The sequence below is a fragment of the Lissotriton helveticus genome, chromosome 2_1 (genome assembly GCF_964261635.1).
Source record: "Lissotriton helveticus chromosome 2_1, aLisHel1.1, whole genome shotgun sequence".
Taxonomy (NCBI): domain Eukaryota; kingdom Metazoa; phylum Chordata; class Amphibia; order Caudata; family Salamandridae; genus Lissotriton; species Lissotriton helveticus.
This window is the reverse complement of record NC_136059.1, coordinates 1,604,262,841-1,604,283,393: the sequence shown is the minus strand read 5'-3', so window position 1 is coordinate 1,604,283,393 and position 20,553 is coordinate 1,604,262,841. Positions and strand designations below refer to the sequence as shown.

The 20,553-nt window shown below is 45.0% G+C and overlaps 1 protein-coding gene across 9 annotated transcripts in view; it reads left to right on the top strand.

The window, feature by feature from the left end:
- Positions 1-20,553, top strand: part of ADGRL3 (adhesion G protein-coupled receptor L3) — a 777,598-nt gene that overhangs the window by 593,088 nt on the left and 163,957 nt on the right. For all 9 annotated transcript variants that reach the window (XM_078676566.1, XM_078676564.1, XM_078676569.1 and 6 more), the window contains 4 exons: positions 1,544-1,727; positions 4,090-4,212; positions 11,000-11,208; positions 13,363-13,539. In XM_078676566.1, coding sequence (XP_078532692.1) covers positions 1,544-1,727; positions 4,090-4,212; positions 11,000-11,208; positions 13,363-13,539 — 693 coding nt within the window. The remainder of the gene's footprint in view (positions 1-1,543; positions 1,728-4,089; positions 4,213-10,999; positions 11,209-13,362; positions 13,540-20,553) is intronic.

Below are 20,553 nucleotides of genomic sequence, written 5' to 3'. Positions count from 1 at the left end.
CTACAGGGAGTTGCAAAGCTTTATCAGTAAAGAGAAGCATTGGGACCCGCTTTCGGACACTCATTCTGTTTGCCGTTTAACAATACGTATGGGTCCATGAGTGTAGCTACTCATACCAAACATTTTATATTGAGCTTCTTCAACTCACTTTGAGTTCTACAATCCAGGGATTATCATGGAGAGGGGCAAAAGGGACTTCTATCAGGAGAACATCCCTGCTTTTACTTCTTGCATAGCAAGGCATGACCCACAGCCACCAGTGACCGTCAAACCACGTCCACAATGTACGTAGCATGAATGTTCCCAAAACTTCGCCATATCCCACTGGGTGGCTTCTAGGCTGTCACGGCATAGATTGCAAATAAAATACTTCCACTGCCCTATAATATTGAAAACAATTGTGTGGTGTTTGGCTTGAAAGAACATCTTAAGCTCTTGAGAAATAGAGAGCTACCATTTGGCAGCTTTGGGGACAGGCAAATAATACCTTCCTCATATGTAAATTATGCATGCCCGTTTATTAAGGTTTAGGTGAATACTTTTCCAGGCAGTAGAGATGCTTTTCTAAAGAAATATAACAGATGGATGGATGGATGGATGGATGATTGATGGATGTATAGATAGATAGATAGATAGATAGATAGATAGATAGATAGATAGATAGATACAATAAGATACTTATCTATATGTTTATCTATATATCCCAGAAAAAAAACTGTATTGTTTTAGGTTGTTTCTCATTCAGGTTGGATGCTGTCAAGCTTTGGCTGGATTTTGCTTGTACGCACTAGGCATGGAGACGCATGACTTAAATGTATTCCTTACATCATCGGTATCTGTCCTTCTCGATTATGAACCTCAACTGTGTTAACTTAATTTTTCCTAATTTACAATACCGGGAGACTTGCATGTGCTGCCCTTAACGTATGCACCCTGAAGCGTACCTTACTCTGAATATATATTTCAAAGTACATTTAAATCGAATCAAAGCATACGTCTAGCATTACCCATAAGGCTCCGAGATGATTTAGTAATCAGCAAACACCACAGTAACTGACATCATAATACAATCTAACAAAAAATGAGCAGGCATCCAGAATGCAGGGGCTCTCTTAGTTAAACGCAGCTCGTGAAAACAATTGATAGTTTCCCTGGGTTTGGTGTGATAATGCTTAAACATCAGAGTGCTTCTAGTGAGATGGGCAGCCTTAGAAAAAGTGGTGCGTGCGCCTGGCATGCCCTGCTCGGTTTCTTTCTTTCCATTCAGCGAACAGTGCAGCACTTGGAGGGCAGAAATATTGATTCTGGGAAGGAGCAGAGACTTTTTATTGGCATTCAAAACAACACAATAAAGAGACCTGTTCTTTATGTGGGGAAGGTTGTGCAGCAGAACTATATCAAGTGAGTCTGGGGCAGCGCCTCTCCACGGGGGAGGCGGGACGCACAGCGAGGCGCTTGGACGAGAGCCGCATGTTTTAGTAGATGTCTGACAGCTCGCGCGGGCCCACAGGACATTTGTCATTCTGTTTCCTCTGCTCCGCAGGCCATGGTGGAGACGGTAAACAACCTCCTGCAGCCGCAGGCCGTGAGCGCGTGGAGGGACCTGACGGCCAGCGACCAGCTGCGGGCCGCCACCATGCTGCTGGACACCGTGGAGGAAGGGGCCTTCGTGCTGACGGACAACCTGCTGAAGACGGACATAGTCCGGGAGAACACCGACAACGTCCGTGAGTACCACTGCCGTCCCCCTTTACAGTCACACAACACGACAGAGGGCACAAGCACACCCCTGAACGGTAAAACTTAAACTGCCCATTTTCTGTCGTACTGAAGACCAACAGCTTTGTCGTTTTTGTGTGAAATCCATATTTTGTAGGTAGCAATAGCTTTTATTGAGCCCAAAAATGAAGCAAAAAGTTTCTTTTGGGGGTTTAAAGAATGTTACCCATCCTCTTCCAAGTAGAATTCCTCCCTAAAGCACTACAGCTGAATGGGTTGATTAAGTGACACCCTCAACAAATTCTTTGACTCACTTATGCAGTAATCAGCTAACACCTACAAACTGCATTTATGTTGTCATCGGGCCACTGCTGGGACAGCATTCAACACTTAAGCTGTCTGACAGCACATGGAAAGTCATGTCATGATCACGAGCTCTGTTGAAGCTTGCCCAACAGAGTCCACCTTCTGAGTTGATTGCCTGGACAAAAACGTTTCGTGTGCTTGTGATTTGCACAATCACGAGCACACGAATAATGTATGTCCAAAAAGGTCGTGCTGTGATCATGCTTTCTACAGGTGATGTTTTGGGGTGAAATCCATAAGAAGGTGGTCTAGCTGGCCACACTGGCCTAAAGTGCAGGAGACTTGTGCCACCAATGAAATATTTTGTTTTTGAATGGTGCTATCATTACCACAGCACTAGACAGAGGTTTCTAATGTGTATACAAAGTCTATATTGTTGAACTGCTGCACCCTCATTCATTTTGCCTCCAATAATTTAGCAAGTAGTGGGCAGTTTGTTTCTTGTGATGTCACCTAGTGTTACCCCCTCTTAGTTCTCCTTTGTAAGGCATTTTTCATCATCTGACTATTCATTTATGTCCCTCCCTCTTTTAGTTTTTTTCCCTCCTGCTAATCACCCCTTTCAAAATGGCTCGCCTTTCTTCTCTCTCTGCCCATTCAAATCGGGGCCACTCATTCCTTTCTCCCAGCCCCTGCACTATTGACTCAACTTCTGGTCCGCTCACATCATTCATTTCTTGTTCCATTGAGTCTTTCTTACACTTTTAAGCACCTGCAGCACCGTTCCCTACTCTGACTTTAATATTTTCTTCACCACTTCTTTCTTTAATCTTATAAACACGTTATCTCTTCTAAGACACCTTCCACTGGTACCTTCTTGTGCCACTTTTAACAGGTGTTACCCTGTTACCTCATTCAAAACGTGTTTCACTGCTTCCTGCAGTTAGAGTGTCCAACTCACATTTCCTTCTTTTGCTGCTTCTAGCAAGTATTCCTCCTTACTTCTTCTGTCTCTTCCAACTCTTGTTTCACTGTTTTCTACTTCTCCCATTTATTTTTCACCTCACCTTCAATATGTTTTCTTATTTTCCACTTCAAACACGTTTCACTTTTTCCTTTCTTTACCCCTCAAGCACCTTTTCCCTTTTTTGTCCTCCTGCCACTTCTAACATATGTTCTACTTTTTCGTCTTCTACCACACAAAACATCTGCTACATTTTCCTTAGATAACAATGATCAACATGTGTACCTGTGACACTGACCTGTCAAAAAGGGTTTCCCCATCAGCTTCTCCTACTCTCAGCCGGACTTCCACAGTTTCATCTGTAATAACATCCTAGAGTGTTCCGCTGTTCCTTCTCATATCACCCATAACTTGCGTTCCATTGTTTGCTTATCATTCAACTTCTTACACGTCCCACTATTCCCTTCCTTCACCCATCAAGCACATGCTCCTCTTTTTTTTTTCTTCTCTCTGACTCCATGTCCAGGACTTATCAGACTTTTCTTTTGTCAACCCCTAAGTTCTGTCCATTTCTGTCATACTTACCATGTTTTCTTTTTGGCGCCATTTTCTCTGTTACTGACCTCTGGTCAGCACTCTAGTTTACAATAGTCCCACATGCTGTACTGCTGTCTACAAACAGCTCTGGCATGCTCCATACTAGAGATCCTGAACATAAATTCCTCTCATTGATCAGTCATCTTCACAGGTGATGCGTTCTGTTCTTTTTATTTTTCAATTTTGATTTACAGCGTTGACAAGATTTCAGTAAATGCTGAATGCCTATGGCCTTCGCTCTCATTTTCCACATCTCATTCAATTGTTTGTGCAAGTCTACGTGTCTTGTTTTCATGCATTGTATTCTCTCTTGTAGCAAAAGTCCCATTTACTGGGCTTGTACTTTAATTAAATTTCAGAAAAGCTCCAGGACAGAGGCATTGAAATGGCAAAAAATCATCAATTCAGTCAAAGTTGTAGTTTGAAAACAGTGTTATTTAAAACTGCATACTGTCGTCTTAAAACCTTTTTTAAAAACCATTTCTCATTTGTTCTCGTAATAGAACTAGAAGTTGCAAGACTTATTACTGACATGAATTTAGAGGACCTGAAATTTCCACAGAACCTTGGCCATGGTAGCTCCATCCAGCTGTCGGCAAACACGCTGAGACAAAATGGCCGCTACGGTAAGCTGCTTTATCTTTTCTTAGAAAATGTTTTCCCTTTGTACTCCAGCAATTTGTTCTTCATCTGACCCCTTGAAAACATCAATGCTATTGGACAACAGACTTCAAAGATCTATTTTATGTTGGGTAGCAAAAAAATGTGTTGGACTTTTCAGCATGGTACATGAATACTGTTCACCTAGAACAATGCAAGAACACATGCAAAAATCATACCATAAAAGTACAGCGATATGTTATTAGTTAGCAGATTAAATCTACTGAAAAGAGCCATGCAATTCTGTTGCCTTCAAAATTGTAGTTGTGGAGAAGGAAGGATTTATTATGAATCATAGCTGTATGTAGCTATTCAAGCAGTGGACCTTCCATCTCCTTTTTACCATGTACCCGAAGAGTGAAGTTGTTTTTTTGGAAGGAGGAGTTAACCATAGTATTGCATGGAATCAAGGACAATGGCATTCTTGTGTGTGTAATTCATAATATCAATCAGGAATGCACAGCAAGGTTTCAAGAATGTAAGGTCAAATTTAATTCACCAGTTGAGTAATAGTTATATCTCTTGGAATCACAGTGACCACTAGGACTGCAATTGTTTGCTGCTGTGTTTCTATGCGCTGCAAAATCTTGCTGCAGTGTCATTTCACAGGGTGGGGCGATGTGCTGTTATAGTGTCTTACACAATGACAAAAAGGGGTACTAGACATAGATTTTGTGTTATTTCTTGGTAATCCGTATAACCAGTGGTTTAGAGTCCTCAACTCAATGAGTATTCCATCCCTCCTCAGTGCGAAGTATCCAACTTTGCCGTGCTGTAGACCTTATTCAGAAAATGATTGCAAAACTATATCCCAGTAGTGATTGGGTTTTGCCCCTACTAATGAGCTGTGCAGCTGAAATCAGAAAATGTTGCCATTCTTTGTCTGCTAGTCAACCACCAGGTAAAATTGGTATGAGCTTGTTATAAAATTGTGGCCATGGCATCTAATGAAGTCAAAGCTTATGTCATTGGCATCTCTAGAGCCAAGTATTGCCTATTTCGCAGCAAACTGGGACGCCTCCCTTTGTGTTTCCACTATGTGAAAGAGATATGAGCAGTAATTGTAAGCAGTCTATGGTTCATTTTCGCAATAATTGGAATATCTCGGCATCAATAGCACTTCATCTGAAGGGCAGTTTGTGTAGCAGCCGATTCTACATATGACAAAGGGCTTTAAAGTCCAGTTCAGGTGCAATGAGTACTGAGGTCGTGGTTAATACCTGTACTATGATTAGGGGTGGGTGGAATTCCGTGGAGTTACATGAAAACTCCACGAGATTCCACAGAATTCTGTGGGCGGGCGGAGATCAGCATGTTGCGCTGCTCTCACTGATTCTTTGCGCCGGGAGCTTGTTTCTCGCTGAAAAGACAGCACGAATGGCACTTTGCAGCAGGTCAAAGAGCACTGCTTCTTTGCTGCTGGTCAAGTATATTTTTTATTCAAGTGGCAGCTTTATTACCGTGAATGGTCAAGACTGTCCGCGACCATCCATGTAGAGAAAATCTCACAAGTGCCCTTCTAGTGCCCAAAAATGGTGTTATGGAAGCCAATTCTCGCTTGCCAACTTACATAGTGTGGACCAGGAAGCGCAGCTGACCAATTGAGAGCCCATGGAGAACCTCTCACGGCTACAGAGCGGGAACAAAGTTGTGGGGTGCAAAGCCCCCGAAAAATACTGTGCTGGGATTGGGCGCGTCATTTGAAACAGAGAGGCCACCCAGTGATTAACCAACTGGGTGGCCAGAGACAGAGGTTAAAGAAAGGGACAGGGGTTCCCTCAACAATTCATGTTTGGAAGACACTGACCTCGTTGTTGTAGTGGTTGACGGAGTTTGACTTGAAATCGGCGTTACAAGTCTTAACACGTGGTGGCCAAAACTCCCCAAACTCTGCTGGCGGAGTGGAATTTAGCAACCACCCCCAACTATGAATATTCCTGTTCAGTGTTCAGTAAAGGTATACAGTGAATAGCTTGCTATGTAAAAAAAATTGCATGTTACCAAACACCTTATATTTCAAGTCCATATTCCTAGATTGCAGCCACTTAAATGTGGAAAGGGACGAAGACAACCATGCAAGGACCGTCCTAATAGAACTTGATAGTCATTCACGCCATTACAACTCTGGCCTTGCATCAGCCTTCTTCGCAACACTGCAATGGTGGCCATTTTCTCTTCATAACACATCCGACAGTTTGTGTCTCCATGTTTCGTATCGTATCGCAGCAACTGTCACCTCACTGGGTGGCCGTGAACTGTGGCTATAGTCCTTTTCTAGGAGCATGTTCGAGGCAAAATCCTGATTATTTTTGCCTGCATTCTGTTGCCATTCTAATTCAATACAGCTGAGCTCTAAGGTGAATCTCATTTATATTTAATTTTAGTTCACTTCTCGTGGTAGCACTGGCCCATTTTACTGTCACGTTTGAGAAAAACAACATAATTGTCAACAAGCAGCTGATATCCCGCCTCCTAGAGCAGTCCGGCTGATTGCGTCCTCGCTCTTCACACATGTCACCTTCTAAAGTGTCAAAAATACAGCAATGGTGTCATGGGTCGCCACCGGTGTGGCCCGCTGTGGCCTTTTACGTTTTGACATAAGCAGACAGTGCGAAATGGATTGTCCTGCTTCCCTGCAGGTAAAAATAACATTCCAGATATATCTATGAAGAAAGCAAACCCACATTTTATAGAGACAAAACCTGAGCTCTCCTCTAACAGCATATGTTTTATTAGACTGTCAGACTGAATTCCGCACAGAGCCTTTCCTGGTAATTTAATTTCTCCTAGCACCAAGTCATGCTATACCTGACATACTCCTCCGGGTAGCGCCACTGGTGCCAGAAAAGGCAATGCTGAGAAATATCTCGAAGCACCAGGGGACAATAGCAGATCAGGTTTCAGTATTATTTTAATATTCCTGCATATATTAATCCACGGACAGTGTGCTCTGGTACATAATGGGCCATTGCAGGCCTGATGGATGAGCGAGGCTACTGTATGTGCATTTCGCCACCTGGGCGCGAGCAGGACGATCTGTCATCCCGCACACCACCTGCGCCGTATTTCACGGCTCAAGCCGCCATATTTAACATGAAATATTGCCAGCTAACAGTTGGATGCAAGAGAGCGGAGGAGTGCAAAGATGAACAACTTTGCTTCTTTTATTGTACCGGGCGATATTTTAAGGACTTTCCGTCGATTGCGTTAGCTTATTAGGTTATTGTCAGTTCAGAGAAAACCAATAGGAGTTGACGAAGTCAGAGACGTGTTAAGGCATGGGCAAAGTAGGACCTGCCCCCCCCCCAAGCCTTTTAGGGCCCCCTGATAGAGCCATCTCTGTTCTGCAGAGAGGGTTGTATGTCGTTACTACGCATGCATTTACAACGCATGCCTTTACGACGCAACTTTTACAACGCAAGTCGTTACAACGACTTGCGTTGGGGGGCGCTGGATAGTGAATAGTTTAATTCACTATTCCAACTCCAGTCCCCGTGGATAGTAGGGAAGGAGTTGGATAGTAAATTAAACTATTCCCTATCCTGGAGCGCCCCCCAGCGCAAGTCGTTGTAACGACTTGCGTTGTAAAAGTTGCGTCGTAAAGGCACAGCGTTATAAAAGTTGCGTAGTAAACGCTGTTCCCCGCAGAGAGTCTTGCCTGGATGACCTTGAATAATTCTTAAACAGATTGTTTGATATGTAAATGAGCTGCTGCCCTTTTACAATAATGAAAATACACACCACTATTCCTGAATATTAGATGTACGCACATTTAGAATTTGGATGAGTGTGCCTGGCCAAAGAGGGTATGAAACAGCTGAAATTGGATCATAATTTCAAAGCTATTTTGAAAAGGGGCCCCCAAAATACATTTGGTCCAGGGCCCCCAAAATCCTTAAGATGTCCCTGTTGACGATGTTGCAAAATACGCAAAAAGTTTGATTGTTCAACAAGGCACATGCTGCCGGCCTGATAAAGAATGCCCATGAGAAATGCCGCCACACTGCTGCGAGAGTGAATGCGTCTTTGTGTTTTGTTCTATAGTGATTTCAATCCCCTCGATTTATTGTCCCTGCAAAGTGTTATTGTAAATCGCGCCCCCTCCCTCCTGCCAGTGTTCTTTATGGGCCAGCAATGTGAGCGGAGTCAACCCTCCCTGATTCATGGGCTCTGTTGCCTACATTGGTCCTTTGTGGACCAAATTGGGAAGTGCCAGGTTCACTTTTACTAATGGAGTCTGACAAATTTCTTTATGAGCCCCATTAACGTAAATGCTTTACTCATTTGCTTTATTGTTCTGTAATGAGTGCAGTCTGCAGAGGTTTCTGCGCGGCGGCATAGCCGAGGCTGACAGGACGCCATCTTGCGGGAGATGCTTCAAGGATCAGACAAAGGTCTGCTTCTGGTCAAGTTATGAAAGAGGCCAGCACACTACTTGTAAACAAAGGCGCTTTATGAAATTTACTCCAAGGAATGATCATATAACATTGGCTGCCAATTTCGAGAAGAAATGGATAGTAGCTTGACCCACCCCCCACGCACATTACTTCCTAAACAGAGTTTTATCTTGTTCTACCAGGAGTTAATTTGTTAAAGAATTAGTGCAGGAGCCTAAAGTTTTCCTGAGTATCCCGCCACCAGCGATATGGAAAGCCAGTTTTGATGAATATTAAGGATGCATACCACTTCATGGTTCGTGGTTGATCTCTCTCCCTCCACTCTATGCTTCCTGTCACTCTTTCTCACTTTAGCAAGGTTTTTTTATCTCTGATTTCTCTTTTCGTCACTGTTTCCCTGTTCATCTATTGTTTCTCTCTTTTCTGCCTTTCTTTTGTTGTGGGTAAAGGTTTGGCTTTCACAAATCAGCCCCAATCCCCAAAAATGAGTTCCGGTGCCCATCAACTGCATTCTCTGGTGGAGATGAAACACTGGATTTCACTCACTGTGAGGATTGCAATTTTTTCCCATGTACCCTTGTTTAACCGGTTCCGTGCTGATGGCTGAACCGCTCCGTCATCAGCCGCGGTGGCGCTGTGCTGATGATGGAGCGGTTCCGTCATGGCCCGCCCGACGCGCCTGCGCGGCGCTGATTTCGCGCCTGCGCGGCGCGTTCTATTGAGCGGGCGGGGCCATGACGGAACCGCTCCGTCATGAGCACAGCTCAACCGCGGCTGGTGACGGAGTGGTTTCATCACCAGCATGCGCCCGCCGCGCGGCCCCCCGCCACCGTAGCGCTGCGGTGGAATAGCCGCCGCAGCGATGTGGTTACGGTTTTAGCTTGTGTTTTTCTTCTGACAACGCTGAAGTGTTTTTTAGCCCTAATTCCGAGTTGGTTGGAAGAGCAGGTGCTATTTATCTCACATGATAAAATACAATATCCCAGGGTTTAGAATTTCTTAAATGCACTTAATAGCACATATTCAGATTTTTGGGGAAATAATTCGCAACAAATCTTGCATATTACGGCAAATACTGTACTGTTTTCCCAAGTAAAATTCTGTCTGGTTATACCTGCCAATATTTAAGGAAGACTAGGGTGTTTAATGTACCCAGAAATTGAAGTGTGTGCAGTAAATGCCACATAATTTGCAATTGCGACCCCTACACAAACAGGGATTTGTGCAGGGGTCGGAATACACCAACCAACTCAGAATCTCGCCTTTATTAATTGACATGTACGAGAAGATACCTCAAATGTTGAAACTGCGGAACTGAACCATGTTTCGGTGCAAATGCCCTGGGAATCAGGATTCAAGAAACTTTTGCTGCAATGTCCTGTGACTGACCCTCCATTCTTTTGCAAAATGTAAGTTTGAGCAATTCTGCCCGATATTTGTATTTTGTTCCCTCTAATCGCAGAACCAGTTTGAGAGCAAAATGACATAACCGCACACCTTTCGCTGAGTCATCAATGGTCCAATTTCATCCGCCACTTGTGAAAAATAACCATTAGTCTCCAACTCCTTTCACATTCGTATGCTTCCTGGCTCCAAAGCAGCACGTGAACCATCTGGTTTTGCCAGAGTACACCCTTGGTACAAAATGTGTCTTAATGGAGCATTTTGCTGACTCGAGAGTGCAGATTGTCAGTCACTGGGTTTTGATACATGCTCAAGTGCTTGTATGTAATGATAGGTGGTTATTTCAGTAGCAGCAAATCTGCAAAGAATCCAAAGTTCAGGTGCACAGGAGAGTGACAGCAAGTAGGCTAAGAAAGCCTTGAGAGTAAGGAATTCTTGCAACAGACTTTATTTGCAAGCTGAGGGCTTAGTACACATCTACGCATTGTGTGAATTTACTTTTGCTTCCTGGTAGACGGTGTAGTAGATATCTGCAACTGTTGTTGGTGTTGCTTCTAGGTGAGTGAAGGGTCGGATAGCTTGGATTTTTTTAACTGTTGTAAGTCAGTGGAAGCCTAGGGCTGTTACTGTCTTGGTGTAGGCGAGTGATGGCACACATGGCTGGGCTCTGATTGGTGTTACTTCAAGACAGAGGATACATAAGTCAAATTGGCTACTACTGCTTTGCTTTTCAAGCTTATTATTAAACAGGTGATTGATAGCATTACTAGTACATGTAAGATCTCGTAGACTTGTGAAATAGCACATACCTGTGAAGCTAAGTAATGCAAACCTGACCAAGCCACTTTTAAATCCCTTATGATCTGTTTTAAGATATTGTTAGTTCAAAATCATTAGGGTCTGAACATTGTAATCCCTCCCTCATCTTTGCAAAATATGAATTTCCTCATAGGTGAAATCAGAGTGGCCTTTGTCCTGTACAACAACTTGGGGACGTACCTGTCTACAGAGAATGCCAGCATGAAATTAGGCACAGAGGCTATGTCCACAAATCACTCAGTCATAGTGAATTCCCCGGTCATCACTGCTGCTGTCTACAAAGAGTTCAACAACAAGCTGTATCTGGCGGATCCTGTGGTGTATACTGTCAAGCACATCAAGGTACGTACTGGAGGAAATGGTGTATGGAGACGAGCATTAACATGCAGTTTCCCCCATGCTTTGTGTGGTCACATTTTCTTGCATCCATTGTGAGTTAGGGAGATTTCTACCTGCCACATCCCGCCCCTCCTTGAGAATTAGTGTTAACAGTGGAACTGGTCAAATTGTGGGGGCGGGGTTAAAAATATGCCTAATTAAGGGTTTTAGGGGATAATGTGGAGATCAGTCTTGCCACAGCAGTCTCACTGCACTCTTAGTTACTTTCAGCAGCCGTAGTCTGCGTGTGAAATACTCTCATCCACTAATCCCGGTGGACCTGGTACTGATCCCATCTAGGTTACTGCACTAATTAGAATGAGACCCTTAGTGCTGAAGCCAAATTCACAATTGTGTGCCTCTGATGGTAACAGTGTATTGTCAGACACTGTATATTATGAATACCACACACAGTACGCATGTACTGTGGGTGAATGTAGTACAGCCCCAAGCATCCCTACTGTGCACTATTCAAATAGACATCAAGTGCTCTCCGGCAGTGAGACTTGTAAATTACCTAACCTCATCGATGCTCAGGATGGCTCCCGGCTGTCATGAGTCAAGGTAGTCGTGTGCTCATGACGGCCGGGGGGTGTCCGACCATTGCCGCTCTGCCCACGAGTAATTCCCCGCCTGTGCGGGCAAATTAATTGGTGGGCGGAGTTTGGGCGGCTCCCGGCTGTCATGAGCACACGCCTACTGTGACTCATGACTGCCGGGAGCCATCCTCAGTATGGCAGCCCAGCCCCGCCCCCTCTCGCGTCACAGCGGAATTTGCAGCGCGGCGAAGTGGTTAGTAACTGATTAGTGCGTCTACAGTGTGATTTCATTGAAAGCCATAGTGCCTGGTCCTGGTATTTAGGCATAGCACTCTGAATTGGGCAATTGTTGGTGTGACATCACAGCTATACAGCAACACAAAAAGATGATAGATGGAATGCTGAACATTGTCAAACGTTCACCCACAGTCTCAGATCTGGGTTAAATACATTGTTTTTTTCCTCACAATGCCACCCCAGTTTGGACCTAGTCCTATGAAAATCACTGTTGACCCACCTCTGCAGACAGCTCATTTAGCAGTCACTGCAGACATGGTTGTGACATCAGGCTTATTCATAGACACATCAGACAGTCATTTTGGAAATTCAATTTTCCACTGTAAGCATTTGTTTTGCAATGTCAGCATGTAGTTGTGTATCGAACTGTCTGGACCAGAATTCATTAAAAGCTTTTATTTTCATGTATTTCTTGGTTTGCAGCACAGAGTAGCCCTGATTCTTGAGCTCCACTTTCAATTCTACTTCTCCTTTTTATTAATGTTATTGACAAGTAGTTGTGTAGTTATTGGATTACTGTCACACCCATCATTCCTTGTCAGGGGTTTGTCAATTTTCAGTTGCGGCTGGCACAGGTAAGAGCGTTGTAGCTGGGGATGGGCGGGGTGGGTGTCGGGGAAGTCGACATACTACGGGATAAGTTAAATTAAATTTAAAAAAATAAAACCACTTACCTTGCACTCTATCCCGTCGTATGTCAACTTCCCTGCCTCACCCCACGCTCTTACCTGTGCCAGCCACCACTGTCCATTTCAATATTGTTGTGAATTTTGCAGTATCCAGCGTCCAACAGAAGTCATTGGATCTGTGTGTCTAGAGCACGTACAGGTGGGGTGATATTGCTTAGGGGACATCTTCTTATGGACACATAGATGACCATGACCATCCATATTTATGACGCAATAGGGCACCAAGTTTCCACGAGTGAGGACGGTCACACCTCTAACAGTGTTCAGCACAATAAAAACACGGCGCGGTGCCAAATACAATTACTTTCCCGCTTCTACAAATGTAAATGAAGCAACTGTGTGGGGATGAATTGATTTTGGCCTTTGCTTGATAATTAATCAAGAAAAAACAACTAATTGGCAAGAGCAGTGAGCCTCGCGACCGACCTGTCTCTTCCCAGATTGCACACACAGGTCGCGCTCTGCTAAGCATTGCCCGTGCCTGAGAGTGTAGGATGCTTTATTTGGCCGAGGGCGAGAGGGGGTGGGGGGAGCGCACTTTGGAGAATCAATGCAGCCTGACAATAATGATTTACTCTGATATCTGCTTGCAGCAGTCTGAGGAATATTTCAACCCTAATTGTTCTTACTGGAGTTACTCGAAGCGCACAATGATGGGCTACTGGTCCACGCAGGGATGCCGCCTCCTGACAACCAACAGGACACACACCACGTGCTCTTGTAACCACCTCACCAACTTTGCAGTGCTGATGGCCCATGTGGAGGTTCAGGTAAGAGCAGAGTCTTTTCTCTTCCTCAGAGGCAAATGCAGTAATGTGAAATACATTTTCGAAATGTCTTGAAAACTGCTGCTTAACCTCGTCGCTGTCGCGGCTATAAGGGGGTGGGGGGCCGCGCGGCGGGCCCATGCTGGTGACGGAACCGCTCTATCACCAGCCGCGGCTGAGCTGTGCTCATGACTGAGCGGTTCCGTCATGGCCCCGCCCGCTTAATCAGCGCCGCGCAACCGCGTCGGGCGGGCCATGACGGAACCGCTCCGTCATCAGCACAGCGCCACCGCGGCTGATGACGGAGCGGTTCCGTCGTCAGCACGGAAAGGGTTAATATTTGTTGATGCTGACATGACATGTGACTTCTTTTGGGTTCCACGGACTGCAAAGCTGTAACTTTGCTAATATGTATATAACTTTTTAAGTTTAGCCGCTCATATTTTCTGCACATTTTTTTAAAGTTCATTTTATTAACATGCTCAGCATTCAACGATTAAGTTACATATTCATTTTTGCACATTACAAGTTACATGCTTTTCCCCTTGGCGTTTCCCGGTAGGTAAATACATGAAGCTTCGGCCTCTTCCCCTCCGCTCCCCACCCTTCCTTCGTCCTGTGTCTACTCATTACTGCCTCAATATGTTCGCCAGGGTCCCCAGACTGTTCCCCATTTCTTCAGGCACCCTCTGCTTTGGTAAATCGTGTGCCCTGCTTGCTGACACCAGCCGAGGTCAGAGATCCAGTTTGCATTTTCTGCTATTTTAAGTAACAGAAAAACTAAATAACATTTGTTTGACCATATTAAGTAAAGTCAAAAAGTCAATACAAAGTTTATTGTGTAGATTACTTAAAACCATGACAATTGAAACGATTTAAAAAAAGAAACATAATTGTACAGAAGCAAAATAAATTCTAGTTACATGTCAAAACCGTATAATGTGAACTTATTAAGTATTATATTACCATGATAGTCACAAAGCACTTGCGACCCCATTTCCCCATATAAGATCCGCATTGAGCGACATTGTTGGATTTTCTCATGAATGTCTATGATAAACAATTAAACAATGCTCCCAGAGAAGTACAGGCATGTCAAATCATTATAAACAGATCTATATCCCCCAGAAGCAAGCACAGGAGTGTATTGTTATGGGTGCCCTTGAATAAATGTATTAAAAGAGAGGTAGCGCTCCATGCCACAATTCTGTCCTTTCTAAGCGCAGCAAGTGACAGGTTTCATCTGTTATTCAGCTCAACAGTACACAGTTTGCTGAGACTGCACAAATGGAAGCCATGAGGTGGCCTGCAGGTTACTGCATGTATTTACGTGGCATGTGTGTAGCACAACCCTAGCTGGCAGGCGGTCGAGCGCAGTTGCTTGTCAAGGGCAAAGAGCGAGTCAACACGTGATTGGAAGGGGTGGCTGGTTTCTAAGAGTGACAGTCTACTACTATTGCCTCATGGTACAGTGTTCAAAAATACTACCGTATATCACAGCAGCAAATGTGTAGTTCACTAAGCAAACCTGCTGGAATCAGAAAGAATTGCATTGAGTCATGTGCTCGTTGTCTTGCAAACCACACGCCCCTGTAGACCTCATGCCCGCTCACATTATGGAGCCGCTGCAGCATGTGACCTTTATCTGAACTGTCCCCTTCTCGCGCAAATTAGAAGATTCGCCCCTCAGCTAGCTGAGAAATTATTCACACGTTCTCCGACAAGCATCAGACACCCCCTGCTATCAATAATGAGTCATGGGTCTGTTTATTACAAAGTTAAAAGATTCTGCTCAAGGACAAAACGGGAGATGGGTTTGGCAAGAAAGGTGAGTTTAGAAAACAGTCTCTCCTAAAAGCTGGTGATTTGGTGATGTCACGGTCTTCCGCGAATCTGCTTTCGTGGGTTCGCTTCATATCACTCCCACGCAACTCCTTCGCATATGTTTTTCTTTCTTTTGCAGCAAAATGAAAAAGGAAAATTGAGAATCACAAACATTACATTCCACGCTCACATAGCAAGTGCCATACCATGTACCACACACTGCTACAAGCTCTGCATCAAAGAGTCCCCTAGATCAGTGGTTCCCAAACTTTTGACTCCTGAGGAACCCCACTGAATCACCACTGGAAGCCGGGGACCCCCAAGCAATTTGTACAATTTAAATTTCTTTTTAAAAACGCCTTTTGAAGCAGAGGCAATTTCAAGAGTGAGACAGCCTGAATTGGGTCTATTGGCATGGACATGTATGCATACAGCAGTGTATTATTTAGTCGTACAAGTCTCCTGCTCTCTGCCATAGCAGCACCTCTACTTTCTCATTCCAGAGCCTTGGAATGGTGACCCTTTCTTACTGCAACAGGTTGAATGATTGTGAATTATTAGCATCTTTACCTATTCGCAGTTTAAGAAGGTCTAAAATATTATACAATTATGAAGCATTTTATAATAAAGACATGCCCCAAGGAGCAACGAATATTGTGAAAATTCTAACAAGATAGTGCACAAAGCGATGACTCCAGTGTACAGAGAAAATTCAAGGGTCTATATTAGGAGTTCATCATGGAAGTGCAAGAGATGGCAGGAAGGTATCAACACAGGAGGCATATTGTTTCAGCGAGATCATGGAACAAGGCTATGCCAATTACCATAAACCCCTCTTAGACATAATCTTTAGTCACAGACAGCAGAACAACATTTTACCACCAAGGGGTGAGCAGTGCAGTTAAGGCATATTTCAGAGAGGCCTCGCGTGGCACCTGACATGACCTTCTCCTGTTAGGATGCCCAACCCACTGCCCCGTCCCTTCCCAACGACAAACTGCAAAGGCTACACAGAATAAGAGCTTGACATGTCTGAATATGAAAGCTTGATAGCACACATAATTCACCCAAGGGCTTGTGGAAAGTGAGCAATCAGACAGCAGCACGAAAATCCTACTGCTGATCCTGGCTGCATCTAGTTTTACCTGCCTGCCAAGTAACGGTAACCTATACACATGTGCCTTTCTACGCTTTATTGCGTTTATTGTATTGCCTGTATTTTCATTGTTGTGCCTGTGACTGCTGTTGTCTGTTTTCCCCTGCTGCCTGGACGTGGTCCGTGCCCCTTTTTCTTCCCTCTGTTTCCCTCGCTGTCCCCGTTCTCTCTCTGCCCGGTCTTTCCTTCTGTACCCCTCGCTGCCCCATGTCTCTGCCTGGTTTTCCCTTCTGTTCCCCTCGCCGCCCCGTGCCTCTCTGCCCATTCTGCCTTCTGTTCTAAGCTGCCCCTATATTTCTGTATTTTGCCTCTGAGCCACTCGTTTTTTGTGCCCATCCGCCCTCTGTTCCACCCGTTTTTCCCTCTTTTTTTGTGCTCTTCTGCCCTCTGTTCCACTAGTTTTTTGTGCCTTTCTGCCCTCTGTTCCACTTGTTTTTCCCTTGTTTTTTGTGCCTTTCTGCCCTCTGTTCCACTCGTTTTTCCCTCATTTTTTGTGCCCTTCTGCCCTCTGTTCCACTCGTTTTTTGTGCCTTTCTGCCCTCTGTTCCACTCGTCTTTCCCTCGTTTTTTGTGCCCTTCTGCCCTCTGTTCCACTTGTTTTTTGTCTTTTTGCCCTCTGTTCCACTCATTTTTTCCTCATTTTTTGTGTCCTTCTGCCCTCTGTTCCACTTGTTTTTTGTGCCTTTCTGCCCTCTGTTCCATTTGTTTTACCCCTCGTTTTTTGTGCCCTTCTACCCTCTGTTCCACTCGTTTTTTGTGCCCTTCTGCCCTCTGTTCCACTCGTTTTTTTGTGCCCTTCTGCCCTCTGTTCCACTCGTTTTTCCCTCGTTTTTCTCTGCCCTCTGTTCCACTCGTTTTTCCCTCTTTTTCTGTGCCCTTCTGTCCTCTGTTCCACTCGTTGTATTGTGCCCTTCTGCCTTCTGTGACACTCATTTTTTTTCCTTGTTTTTGTGCCCCTTTCGCCTTTTGTTCCACTCGTTTTTTGTGCCTTTCTGCCCTCTGTTCCACTCGTTTTTCCCTCGTTTTTTGTGCCTTTCTGCCCTCTGTTCCACTCGTTTTTCCCTTGTTTTTTGTGCCTTTCTGCCCTCTGTTCCACTCGTTTTTTGTGCCTTTCTGCCCTCTGTTCCACTCGTCTTTCCCTCGTGTTTTGTGCCCTTCTGCCCTCTGTTCCACTTGTTTTTTGTCTTTCTGCCCTCTGTTCCACTCATTTTTTCCTCATTTTTTGTGTCCTTCTGTCCTCTGTTCCACTCGTTTTTTGTGCCCTTCTGCCCTCTGTTCCACTTGTTTTTTTGTGCCCTTCAGCCCTCTGTTCAAATTGTTTTTTTGTGCCCTTCTGCCCTCTGTTCCACTCGTTTTTTGTGCCTTTCTGCCCTCTGTTCCACTCGTTTTCCCCTCGTTTTTTCTCTGCCCTCTGTTCCACTCGTTTTTCCCTCGTTTTTTGTGCCCTTCTGTCCTCTGTTCCACTTGTTGTTTTGTGCCCTTCTGCCTTCTGTGCCACTCTTTTTTTTCCTTGTTTTTGTGCCCCTTTTGCCTTCTGTTCCACTCGTTTCCCCAGCCGCTGTGCCCCCTGCGGCCCTGCCCCCCTGACTACCCACTGCCCATTCAATGCCTCTGCCTCCCGATTGTATTATTGTTGTGGTCTCGCCGCCCCTGCGCCAACATTCACAGCTCTTGTGTGCTGTGAGGACGCATGGGCGTTTCAATTTCCACTACGACAGGCACTCGAGTCCTGCGGACCCCCTGGGAATGTCTCACGGACCCCTGGGGGTCCGCGAACCACAGTTTGGGAAACGCTGCCATAGAGGTTTGTTTACTGACTCAAAGGCCTTTCTATGAATCCCAGTAAATGGCAAGGGGGCACATATATAATACTGGGAATGTGCAGGGTCGATTAAAGGATTGTTCACACCCAAGGCACATTTAAAGATGCCACCGAGTCAGATGGCTACAGGGCAGTCGGTTATGCTTTTGGTGCACTCTGGTGCCTCCCAGCTCCCTTGGGATTGCAGCAGACATGATTCTGCTGACAATCCTTTTTTTGTGGGACCTCTAGAGTGCGGCCCTGAAATGAAATAATTTACGTTTTGCATAGTGTAGGGCATACCAGTATTTCTGTTTCATAGTGGTTACACAATCGATGTCCAACTGCTGACCAATAGCCAACCATGCTTGCTGGCCCTTGTGCCAAAGCTCCTAATAAACCAGCAGAGCATCATTCTATCTTTAGGGCAGGCCTAGGCCCAACCCTAAGAATGTTCTGTAGTTCGCTGCCCATGTGTTGCAAGGCAGGTGTAGTTGTTTTGTCTGCAGAAGATGAGAGTATACTCACTCATAGCCCTGCCTGCAGCAGCCAATAGGATCTTCGTTTGTCCACAGATTTGTAATAATGGCTGTCATGAGGTTTGAATGCGGCAGCCACAACGCTCATTGATGCATCATGTGAATGCAAAGTTCAACATCCGGCCCCTTCCGGGTCAACTGGAAGCTAATGGCATTGAGGTTTTAGTAAATCAGCAATGTCCACATTCTACTTTGAGACTAAAATTGAAGTAGGTGATGTTTTCAGCATAGTTAAACGGACAGATCTGTAAACACAGAAGAAGGTCTGTCTATGAGAGCCGAATCTCCACTTGAGTTTGTGGCATGAAGATTGTGGTTTAAACTGGTGAACTTCCTAGGACTGTACTGGGTTTCACAACTATGACGTCACATTGCTTAAAGGAGTATGCCTTGAAGTACGGAACAGGCAGGCATGAACAAGTCCACCTTATACACATCTGACGGAACATTCAACCAAGTAGGAAATAAAAAGTTGGAATCTAGAGCTGAGGCATCATTCCCTGTAGTCAATCTGTTGGCCAGAGAATATGCTCAGGTCTAGTGTTTTATGTATTTGTTATATATAAGAGGCAGAAGTGATGACCCCTTGGAACCTGAAGTGACTGGACTGCTTTTAAAGAATGGAAGAGACGCATGGCTACCTTTTCCTTCTACTCTTCCTGTAGCCTAAATAATTAGCTCGGTGCAACAAATATTTAAGCTCATGGGCACGCTGCTAATCTTTTTCCGCCTTATATTTACAATAAGGTGGGCATATGCCGTAAATGGGGAACATGGAACTAACTGGCTGATAGGGCACCCACCAACACATGATTCCACTAGCTGCCTAACACATGCAAATATCTGCCATCGTGCATTGGCGGGCACACATACTGGACAAAAAAACACATAAGGGAGCTGGTAAGACCCTCTGGCCTCATCCTTCAAACCCACAACTCAGACCCCAACCTTCAAACCCACAACTTAGTAAGTCAGATACATTTCCTAACAGAGGTTCACCTCTTCACTCCACTGATTGCGCCCAGACACTGCATATGACACCACCCTACGAGAAAACCTCAGGACCATTTAGAAGGTCATCCACAGCCTACCAATGTTCTGCAATTCCATGTAAATGGCAGATTAAGTGCTCTATAAATGACACAAAAATAGCATCAAGAAAAACAATAAACCATATAAACTATATCTCTCCTGAGAAGGTATTCTATCAGCTTAACTTCTGAGGCTCATTAAACAACTTGTTAGAAACAGTCGCAGCTGGCATGTATTGCGAGTGGGGGGGGGGGCGTGGGGTCACGCAAGGAGGGGGATCGCATGGGGGGGTTTAATGTAATAATAATTTTAAAAAAAGAAACTTTCTTTTCTGCCAGCCGCATCTTCTCTTCTCCTGCTCTCTTGCCTCGGCTGGAACAGGAATCAGAAGCAGGCAACAAAGCTCCCTCCCCTCAGCCAATCACAACGCTGTAGGGCAGCGTTGTGATTGGTTGGGATGCCGCCCAGCCAGGCGCTTATGGGGTGGCCATTTTCTCCATGCAGGCCACATTGCAGCCTGCATGGAGAAGGCCAGAGTGCGCATGACTGGTTTCGGCGGCCCCAGGGGGCCTACCAAACAGTCTTTGCGCACTTGGGAGTGGGCAAACCACTCCTCCCCTGCCTGCTCACAGAGCAGCCCCACCCACCCAATCCACCCGCCTGCA